We start from the raw sequence: 11,160 nt of genomic DNA, 5'->3' as shown, positions 1-11,160 counted from the left end.
TTCATTCCCTGACATGAGGTGCTTATTAAAAACAAACAATTACACAAACTAGACTAATAACACAGTGGAACATAAGATGGCACTCACATCCCACTATACAGTAAGGAAGAAACTAAACTTGCTTACTGTAAGGTTTGATTTTCCTCTCTGTACACTTTGCCAATTGGGAAATAAGGTATTGAACCCATCTTTACCAGGTCTCCTTCAATTCACCATTTTAAAATCAAAGGCCAAACCAAACATATGCCATGTGGTCTGTGTAAAAAGTTACAATTATTGGAAATAATCATAATTGATGACTGGATGATTGCATAAATAGAAACTCAGTGTTCTGACCCTATGGTGTACCTTGTTGTGGAAGCAGAAAACTGAATCAAAGGGTCCAAGACCTGGGAGAAGGGAGAAGTGTAGGTTTGACCCAGATCTACACTCTATGTTAGACTTTGTACAGCTCCTGATAGCTGTCATCTGTTGGCCATTTCAGACAATACAATCACACTGAAAGACTGAATGGATATGTTGGGGAAGGGATCATATCCACTGAATGTGTTTTCCAGTTCTGCAGCACTTCACCCATATTAGAAGCTCATGGAATAAATAGCCTGCCTAGGTGTGAAAAACCTGAGACAACCTTAAATTTATGTGAACTTAGAGTCTTCTTGTAAGTTAACATATCATCAAAGTAGAACTCTGTGGAAAGAGTGGACTGTGTTGATTTCTCTGGCAGTTGAGGAACAGTTCTATAAATGCTGAGTCTTGTTTTCAGCCTTTTTGCGCTTAGAGGCCCCCAAGCCCTTCCTCTGTAAATAACTTCACACTGACACATAAATTTTAGTTTAAGCTATTGGGCAAAATTTTAGGCCACAGATTTATTAATTACAGCAAAGTGAGTGGTATTGGCTTAGGCATTGGCAACAGACTATAATTGACTCCTGCCTCTCTGGCTGGTAGTCTGAAAGGGTAAACACCAAACGAGGGAGCCACATCAATGAAGATCAACCAAAGCTCACCCGGGGTTCCTGTGGTCCTGGCATGGCCCTAGCCCCTCAAGCGGACTTTGGATGAGATCCAGGACCCCCCGATTCCTTTACCGGAATACCCTATTTCTGGAGGGGCACGTGATGGCTGCACCTCCCCTCCCACACACTTCAATAAGCCAGTGCCTAACCGCCAAACTTTACAAAGTTGTGACAATTGCTAAGGGGGGAGGGGGAAACCAAGTGGCTACAGCCAATCTGCCAAATGGAAAAAAAATCCTACCCAGCCCTTGTTCCAAAACAGGTGACCCAATCTAAAGCAAAGCCAAAGCAGTATGATGTAAAATTAGGGAGGGAGGGTGTTCAGCAGCGCAAAGCAAGTGCCCCCAATCACATCGCACTACCACTTTTATAGGCCCAGGAATCACACTGCTCACCCTGATTGGCCAAAACAGCCTGGTGCAATCCCAGGGCCTAACGGTTAAGGCTTGGGCCACAGTTAGCTACAACCCACCCTGCAGGGGAGTCCTGGGGGCCCAAGTGCAACCAGGACCCTCGTTAAGGAGGATCCCATTTATTGCACATTTTCACATTGTGCAATCTTATATACAAGTAAATGTATGTGATGCACACACATTTTAAAAAGCTGGACATAATGGCTTCCATTTTTAGTTTTAAAATATATTTTCCATAAGAAAGCTTTCCATAAAAATGAAAATTGTAGGTTTTAAAAAATGAATAGTCTGTTCAACATTCTAAAACCCACAATTCCTGCCAGAATTCAAATGATGTGGAAGCTAATGGATATTGAAATACTAAGGGCTCATCCACAGTTCTGCTTGTGCTGCAATTTCTAGGCACAGGTTGGAGTGTTGTTGGGGTTTCTTGTCCTGCCACTTTCCCTGGGAAAACCTGCTGTTTACTGCTGAATCAGAAAAAGCATCAATCAGGTTTCCCCCTTGATTGACATTTGTTCAGATTCAGCAGTAAAAGAAGCAAACTGCAACTCCTAGATTTCATAATAAAAAATATTACATTTTTAATTCTGTTTGTGAAGAGAATCTTGAAATTGCAATGGCCATATCTGGTGAAATCTTGGGGATCCCAGATAATATGTCCAGCAGTAAAGTCTTTAGTGCCATGCATAACTTCTTGTCCAACCCATGACTAGAAAACCAAGACAAATTGATTCAATAATAAAAGACAAATATCACACACACTTTGCAAAATATACATCATGTATGTAGATCACTGGCCACTTCAAGATGGCCTGTTTATTGAACATTCATCCTGAATTGTTTGCACAAAGTTTGTTTGGAGATCAGGTAATGTTGCCTACTGAGCATGTACTTTGGGGGGTGGGGCTATTGGAAGGTTATAGGGTATTGCACCAAGCAAGTTGTATCCCATATTTTACAGAGTATTTGTGAGACTGCATCATTTATTTTCTATTTATAAGCCTCCAAAGTGCTCTCTTGATATCTTTATTCCTGATGCTATAAATAATGGGATTCATGAAAGGTGGAATGATTGAATATATCACTGCAAGCATCAGCCCCATGTCTGAGGAGGACCTAGATGCTCGTCCCAAGTAAGCAATGCTTCCAGTGAAGAAAAATAAGAAAAGGACAATGAGATGGGGAAGGCAAGTGGAGATGGCTTTTTCTCTTCCTTGTACAGAAGGGATCCTCAGCACTGCTTTTAAAATCTGCAGATAGGAAATAATTATGAATCCAAAACATCCTATACCCAACACTGAACAAAATATGACAGCTCCTCCTTCAAAAATGTATGAGTTGGAGCATGAGAGCTGGAGAAGCTGTGGGATTTCACAGAAAAACTGGTTTATGACATTAGAGCAAAAAATGATTCCAAATATGCAGCTAGTGTGCAAAACAGCATAGAAAAGGCCAATGAGCCACACACTAACTACCATTTGAATGCAGGATACTTTGTTCATAAGTAGCTCATATTGCAGTGGGTTGCAGATGGCAATGTATCGATCATAGGCCATGACTGTCAGGAGGAAGAACTCGGAGGACGCAAAAAAAACAAAGAAGAAGACCTGAGCCACGCATTCAGAATACGAAATGTGCCTGGTGCCCAGTATGGTGTTAGCTATAGCTTTGGGAATGGTGACTGAGATGTAACCAAGGTCGACAGCAGATAAATTCACCAGGAAAAAGTACATTGGAGTATGAAGATATTGGTTGAGTGCTACAACATTGATCACCAGCAGATTTCCAGTCAGAGCTGTCAGGTAGATTATGAAAAATGTCACAAAGCATACAAACTGCAGTTCTCGAATTTCAGAGAATTCCAAGAGAAGAAAACCTTTCACAATGCTTTGGTTGAACATTTCCTTACTGTTATTCAATAATGCACCCCTATCAGAGAAGGGAAGACATAAATGGGATGGTGGTGTCTTGAAATGTATCTCAATAGAGGTTCTACATGCATGTTTTAAAAATTGAACATTGATTAATTCTGCCTAAATGCAATATTTGACCATGCTTATGAGGACAATAAATGAGTCAAATGGGTCATGTTGAATTTATGAAGATACACATAATAACTGCAGTAACCCAAAAAAGGAATATATATTTAGGAACTGGTGACATATAAACACATTTATAGTCACTGTTTGACTTACCAAAAAGCGGAACATTAATAATCAAATTATGTGGTTGACATCCTTAAAGTATTTTGAAAAACAAAAATTAGCAAGGCAAGGGGTAATATCCGACAGAAGATGTAATGCTGATTAGATTGATCTCCCGGAGACTGAGTGACATTGCCAGACAAGAGGACATAGCCCAGGTAAAACCAGGGATGTTCCTAGGGGACCAGATTTATCGGACCATACCAGCCCCCTACCTTGCAGAAATCCACTATGTGGAATACCGCAGACTTCTTACAGCGGCTAGATTAAATGTCCTTGACTCTGCGATATTGTGGGGAAGGTACAGGAGAGTACCATATGCCCAGAGAACCTGTCATTGTGCCATGGGTGTGGCTGAGTCCACCGAACACATTCTCTTGACTTGCCCTTCTTATGCAGAGCTTAGACAAAATTTTATAGACCCACTCCTATGTCAATTTAGCTTCCTACCCGAAGAAAACCAGGTTTTACACTTGCTGAATAATGTCACTAGAGCTATACCTTCCTTGGTGGCCAAATTTCTTTTTTTTTTTTTTAGTTTTTAAGCGTCGCAAGTCTATAATTGACTGTATTGATATGGGGCTATCTGTTTAGCCCATTTTAGTGTTGGCTAAGTTTCAAAATCTTCCTGGATGTTTTAACTGTGTATTGACAAATGTTTTTTTTTTTTTTCTGACTGACGGTCGAATAAAAGGTTGATGATGATGATGATGATGATGATTAGATTGTGTTTGTGCAAAACTGCTGCAGTGGCAACCCAACACCCAGAATGGACTGTTCATTTACTTTTCATTTAATTGCATATGACAATAGAGCCTACACCAGGGACAGACAATGTGGTGCTCTCCAACTATTTCTTGGACTCCAGGTCTCAACATTGCTACCCATTGGCTATGCTGGCTAAGTCTGATGAAAAATAGAGTCCAACAACATAAGGAGGAAACCATACTGGTGATTCCTGCTCTACATGGTTATGATCACAAGTAACGTTACAAATGTTCTAATCAGTATTGCTAACCTGGAGGGCAAGACTTGCCGTCTTCTCTACAGACAAGTTCTTAGTGCTTTTACAAAAAAACAACAAACAAACAAACAAAAAAACATTAAGGCTGCAACCCTATACCTACTTACCTGGGAGTAAGTCCTGTTGAAATCCATGGGATGAACTTCTGAGCAGAAGTGCACAGGATTGAACAGTAACTAAATCCATGCTAGGCTTCTTATGTTTGACTTTATCCATACAAAGCATACTTTAACACAGAACTGATACTCCTCTTTAAAAAACACAAAAAACCAGCAGCAAACAAGGATGTAGATAAACATTTGAGGAAAAAATGGTGGTGTGGGACAATAAAAGCAGAATATTTAATACCAATTACCCAGTCATTAGATGTCATCCCTAACAGGAGATTGTTTATAAAGATTCAAGAAGGCATTTAGGCCAGTATTGTTATTATTCCTTTTAAGGAAGGGACTTCCGTCCAAAGTCATAGACAGATGTCTGCGTAATTCCACTGGAAGAAATTTAAGTCCAACACCTGACAAAAAAAAGAACATGATGATGGATGAAAGAATGGTTTTAAGAAAAAGAACAACAACATTGTCTATACAATTATAAATAATCCCCAGTGTTCTTTGGCTGTAACTGTTTTTTTATACATTTCTCTATGAGCTAGCTATGTTATTCCAAAACAGGCATTTCCCAGGCCTAATCCCAAAATATCAGCTTTTTGTGCACACCTTTGTCTCACATTGTCAGATGATTTGTCAGTCATCACCATAGTAAATCTGTCCACCGATCACTCTTTCTCACAGTCTGTTGAAGGTCTATCGCTCACATGTTGTCTTTTTCCTGTGACCTTCCAGCTTTCTGTGTCTGTATAGTCTGCAAAATCCTAGTTATTTAGCTATTCAATCCTCTAGTTCCTCTGAAATGAAAATCTGCATTTATATGCCAGAAGAGCATGTATCTGGCTCAGTGGTAAAATGACATCTGAAGGACGCTTTTGTAGAAAGCTTTATATGTAGCTTTTCTAAGTTGGCGTCTGGGGATAGGCTGACATGAGTCCAATCAAATATAACAGCAGTTTCTTTGTGGGAAATATAAATATATTTAAATGGCTAGAGAATTAAAGTTAGGGATAGAATTATTGATCTCAAAAAATAAAAATAAAATTGTGTAGGTACAGACCTGGCTCCCATTTTTAGTCTTATGGTTCCACCCCTCAAACTAGAACTAAATGCAAATGTTCCTGAGAAAGTAAAGAGTACATTCCCCTCCCTCACTGAACAGCTAGCAAGAGCCCCCTATTTCCAGAGACTTTGTGCAGGGCTTCTAGATCACAGGTTGGTATTTCTACACATATTTGAGACCTGACAACTTCTTCTTCCTCCTTACTAGAAATTAAACATTGACAATAATATCTAACTCAGATGGGAGAAATTACAAGGCAACTGCTACTAAGTAGATTAGGGCAGGGAAGGAAATAGTGGGCCAGGTGAGTTACATTAAGTCATGGGTAGGCAAACTAAGGCCGGGGGCAGGATCCGGCCCAATCGCCTTCCAAATCCGGCCCATGGACGGTCTAGGAATTAGCGTGTTCATACGTGAGTAGAATGTGTCCTTTTATTTAAAATGCATCTCTGGGTTATTTGTGGAGCATAGGAATTCATTCATCTCCCCCTCCTCCAAAATATAGTCTGCCCCCCCCCACAAGGTCTGAGGGACTGTGGACCGGCCCCCTGCTGAAAAAGTTTGCTGACCCCAGTGTTAAGTCATTTGTTTTTTAATGTAATGTTTTTTTTATTAAAAAAAATATTTTTTTAACCTCATAATCTTGTCAAGGTGAGATACTGTTAGTTGCTGGTAGCTCTGCAGTGCCTTCTGGTGTCACATTTTAATAATGCATCACGAAGATTAAAAGGGAAACGTCACGTGGCCATATGATTATCAAACCATTCCTTAATCCTTCCTTAACGTTAACAGCCATGAGTGTAGATCTGTCCTAGATCTGCTTGGTTGAGTGAGTTATGATACAGCGGATTTTTGGCTCAGACAGATGTTTCTCCACTTAGCCAGGCCACACCAGAGTAAGTCCAGCATAATTTACACTGGTTTATTTCCCCAACACAAGTGACTGTAAGTGATGGAAGATAATGCAACTACTGTGTGGGTTTTTGCATAGTCATTGTGACCTTGACTTAATCTTGCATCAGTCACTTGGAGCAGGTAGCAAGATGAACCACATCAATACAGTGGCGGAGGAACCCTCTCCGGCACCCGGGACAATACACTGAGGGGCGGGGCAAGCCACCCGATGGCGTACACGCAACATCCGTACGGATCCCCATATGGACGGCATGCAAGAGCGGCAGCCCGTACGGTCGCCATGCAAAAGACAGCCTGTATGAATGCCCATATGGATGGTGCATGCGAGTGGCACCCATACTGACTGCACATGACCTCGGCTGCTCTACAGCTGGGGGGAGGCAGGGGCCATCTTGTCACACACACCCCAGAGTGGTACCCAGGGTGGACCGCCCTCTCCACCCCCAACTTCATACATCAATAGAATATTTCTTTCTCAGGAACATTGCACCCAGAATCCTAAGTGAAATGCAATTCTAAAATGAGCGGTAGAAATGAGAATTTGGGAGAAAGTTTAAGAAACAGCTCACAACATTAGTCTCATTTTGTTTTTTATTTGCTATAGATTTTATAAATTGTTACTGATAGTTTTAAATGTTATGGTTCAATTTTAAGGGGATACAATGTGGTTTCAATTGGATTAATATTAGTCATATTTTTATCTCCATTGCTGTATTTTCTTAAATGTTCTACACAGCCATAAATAAACAATCACATCCTTAAAGGATGGTCTAAAAATCAGTCAATTATTAAAAGTATTATTGGGCTTATGCTACTTGGTCAAGTGGGTGGCACTAAATAAACACTTCAATAATATGAATTGTTCACCTTGTGTGAAAAAGGTCCACAGCGCAGGCCAGCCCATTGCAGTATTCCAACTTATACTGCCAATCTGTAGAATAATTGAGGTTGTAGTCCACGACATTTTCTCTGCATAGACAGGATGACATACCACCCACAGTTACACAAGAAAACTAAAGAATGAGTTCTTAGAGTGTCTCAAACCCAATAGTTTTAACAGGGAAAGTTTTATCTCCTTGTTTCTCATGCTGTAGATTACTGGATTCATCAGTGGCGGAAACATGGAATATATAATGGTAAGTGCCAGGTCCAGATGTGAGGGGGTATTAGAGGTTGGCTTGAGATAAGCAAAGCAGCCAGTGAACACAAATATGGAGAAAACAATGAGGTGTGGAAGGCATGTTGAGAAGGCCTTTTGCCTCCCTTCAATAGAAGGGATTTTCAACACTGCAGAGAAGATGTGCACATAGGTGATGATGATGAAGATAAAACAACCTAACCCAATGACAGCACTTACCACAACAATTCCAATTTCAAGTAGGTACAAATCAGAGCAGGTGAGTTTAAGTAACTGTGGGATTTCACAGAAAAACTGATTGACAATATTGGAGCAAAAGGTGGGTGCAAAGGTGCCTCCTGTGTGTAACACTCCATAGAAAAAACTGCTGATCCACACACTAGTAACCATTTGGATGCAGGCCTGCTTATTCATCAACACTTCATATTGCAATGGGTTGCAGATGGCAATGTACCTATCATATGCCATGACTGTGAGAAGGGAGAAATCAGATGCTAAGAAAAAGAGAAAGAAGAGGACCTGAGCAACACACCCAGAATAGGAAATGTGCCTGGTGTTCATGAGGGAATTGGACATGAATTTAGGGATGATGACTGAAACTTGCCCCAGGTCCTGCATAGCCAAGTTCATGAGGAAGAAGTACATGGGAGTGTGCAGGCGGGGGTCAAAGACTACTGCAGAGATGATGAGAAGATTCCCTGTGACAGTTGCCAAGTACAATACTAGGAACAGAAGAAAGTGTAGAATCTGTAGTTCCCGAACCTCAGAGAATTCCAGAAGGAGAAATTCTGTGATTGATGTTTGATTAATTCTGCTTTGCTGTTTAAGATGCATGTTGACTGTTGAAGGAAGCAGAAGGAGAGTTGTTAAAATGAGAGCCTAATGTAACTATTGAAGCTACAGTACTTGGACTTAATTTCAAATTACTACTACTACCACTGCATCATCATTATTTCAGAATATAGCACTTTCCAAAGAACAGCTATGCTAGTTCCAGTGTACAATCTAAAATATACACAGGGAAGCAAGAGAGAAAGTGACTTTTGAATCATGGGTAGGCAGGGGAATAATACAATATTGTTTCAATTAATTATATTTGTATTAGGTAATTCAATACAACATTATTATTATTATTATTATTATTATTATTATTATTATTATTACATTTATATATCACCTTTATCTTCCAAGGAGGTCAAGGTGGGGTACATAGTCCTCCTCCTCTCCATTTGATCCTCACAACAGCCCTGTGGGTAGGCTAAGAGATGGTGACTGGCCCATAGTCACCTAGTGAGCTTCATGGCTGTGTGGGGATTCATCCATACTCTCCCAGGTAATGGTCCAACACTCTAACCATTATGCCACACTGGCTCTCAATTATTGAGCATTCATCCTGATATGTTTCCTCAATTTTGCAAGGAGGTTTTATAATATCACTTGTTTATTTAATATTCATCCTGATTTTCTTGTTCAGAGGTTACTCAACACCATGACAGGCAATTGTTATTTCAAACTTTCCAATGCATTTCCTCATTACTTTCTCTACTACAAAAGTCTTGTGGTGCTTGTTTGAACTTAGAAGTGGCTTTTGTTTTGCCACAGCCCAAAATCTAATTTAATTGTGCCACCTGAATTTCTGGCATGTGCCAAAAACCAAAAGAACTGCCCGGCCGGATAAAGTCAAAGGCAACTCTAGTCTAGCATCATATTCTCACAGTGGCCAACCAGAAACCTATGGGAATCCTACAGTAGGACCTGAATGGAGCTGTACTCTTCTCACTTGTGATTCCCAGCAAATGGTATTTTTGAGGCATACTGACTCCGACAGTCAGAGGGTATAAGTTTATGTGTGGTGCAAAGAAAACGAATAGCCCTAGAAAAAGCCTAGCCCTATGCCCTGTGAATTTAGAAGTCATCCAAGGTGGCCATAACATTGTATGGGAGTGGAAGACATTTCAAAGGAGAGTGAGAGATGAAAGGAGAGAGGGTTAAACATTCTAAGGCTCAAAAACTCAGTTATTCAATAATATCAAAACACCAAGTAACATTTAACATACACTTTGTTCACTTAGTTAGTCCATAATTTCAGAAAATGATATTCTCTGTGTGATTCACACTCACTGTTATGCATCCACAAGAAATTTGAAAAATCTTACCAAAGTCTGTAGGCTTCCTTTACAATCATGCCCCTTAAAATTTCTCAAGTGTCTTTGTTAAGGTAATTTTTCCAGATTAAGACCAAATTTAATTTTAATACAGCTCATGTTGGTTGTGGATCTATATTACAGGTTAAGGAGGGGGGAATGTTCATACCTAACAGACACTACCTGAACCAATATAGAAAATGAGATGTGACCATACAAACAAATTTACATTTCTATGAATTTTGCAACACTGTTCTCCAGCCAGCAAAAAACAAGCCATAAAAATTATGTATAGTATGATAAAGGGCAACCAAAAATACATCAGTGATTAATGGAAATGTACAGAAATACATTATATTTTGGAAAAATTCTTGTGAAAGGTATGTATTAGGCATAATTGTGTTAAAATGCATATTTTAGGAGGAAAGTGCCTGGAAATATGTATGGATTTTCATCTAGGCTGTTTATTGGGGGAGAGAAACTGATGTGAAACTCCTGCAAACTGAATTTAAGACTTCAGGGAGGGGGAAATAAAATTGAGAGCTCCACCATCTTTACTAGAGATTACACAACAGATTGTGTTCCTCTGTGATGGGATTATGTCTTTATGTGAAAACAATTTACAGTACTCTGATCTGTGTGAGATTCATTGACATAGAAAGTGTTGAGAAAAAGAGTCAATGTAAGTGGAAGAAGAGAGAGAGAGAGAGAGAGAGAGAGAGAGAGAGAGAGAGAGAGAGAGAGAGAGAGATATGCACGTGGAAGAAACAAATGAATGTACAATGGTACCTCGGGTTACAGACACTTCAGGTTACAGACACTTCAGGTTACAGACCCCGCTAACCCAGAAATAGTACCTCAGGATAAGAACTTTGCTTCAGGATGAGAACAGAAATTGTGTGGCGGCAGCGCAGCAGCAGTAGGAGGCCCCATTAGCTAAAGTGGTACCTCAGATTAAGAACAGTTTCAGGTTAAGAACAGACCTCCAGAACGAATTAAGTTCTTAACCCGAGGTACCACTGTAAGAGGAAGGGCAAGGGTATATATTCAAAGTGAGTGAGTGTTCATAGTGAGAGCAACTAAGCAACTCTAAGATGACAAGGGGGAAAAAATTAAGGATATAGCAGCTT

At 40.0% G+C, this 11,160-nt stretch overlaps 1 protein-coding gene across 1 annotated transcript; it reads right to left on the bottom strand.

The window, feature by feature from the left end:
* Window positions 1-7,748: 7,748 nt before the first annotated feature.
* LOC309354805 (olfactory receptor 14A16-like) lies at window positions 7,749-8,720 on the bottom strand (the record flags this gene model as incomplete). Its single annotated transcript, XM_081885073.1, has 1 exon — window positions 7,749-8,720. The coding sequence occupies one exon, from the start codon at window positions 8,718-8,720 to the stop codon at window positions 7,749-7,751; it is 972 nt and encodes a 323-aa protein (XP_081741199.1).
* Window positions 8,721-11,160: the final 2,440 nt, after the last annotated feature.

The sequence above is a fragment of the Podarcis melisellensis genome (assembly GCF_964234715.1).
Source record: "Podarcis melisellensis genome assembly, chromosome: 13".
NCBI classification, from domain to species: domain Eukaryota; kingdom Metazoa; phylum Chordata; class Lepidosauria; order Squamata; family Lacertidae; genus Podarcis; species Podarcis melisellensis.
The sequence above is the reverse complement of the archived record's forward strand: the minus strand, read 5'-3'. Positions and strand labels throughout refer to the sequence as shown.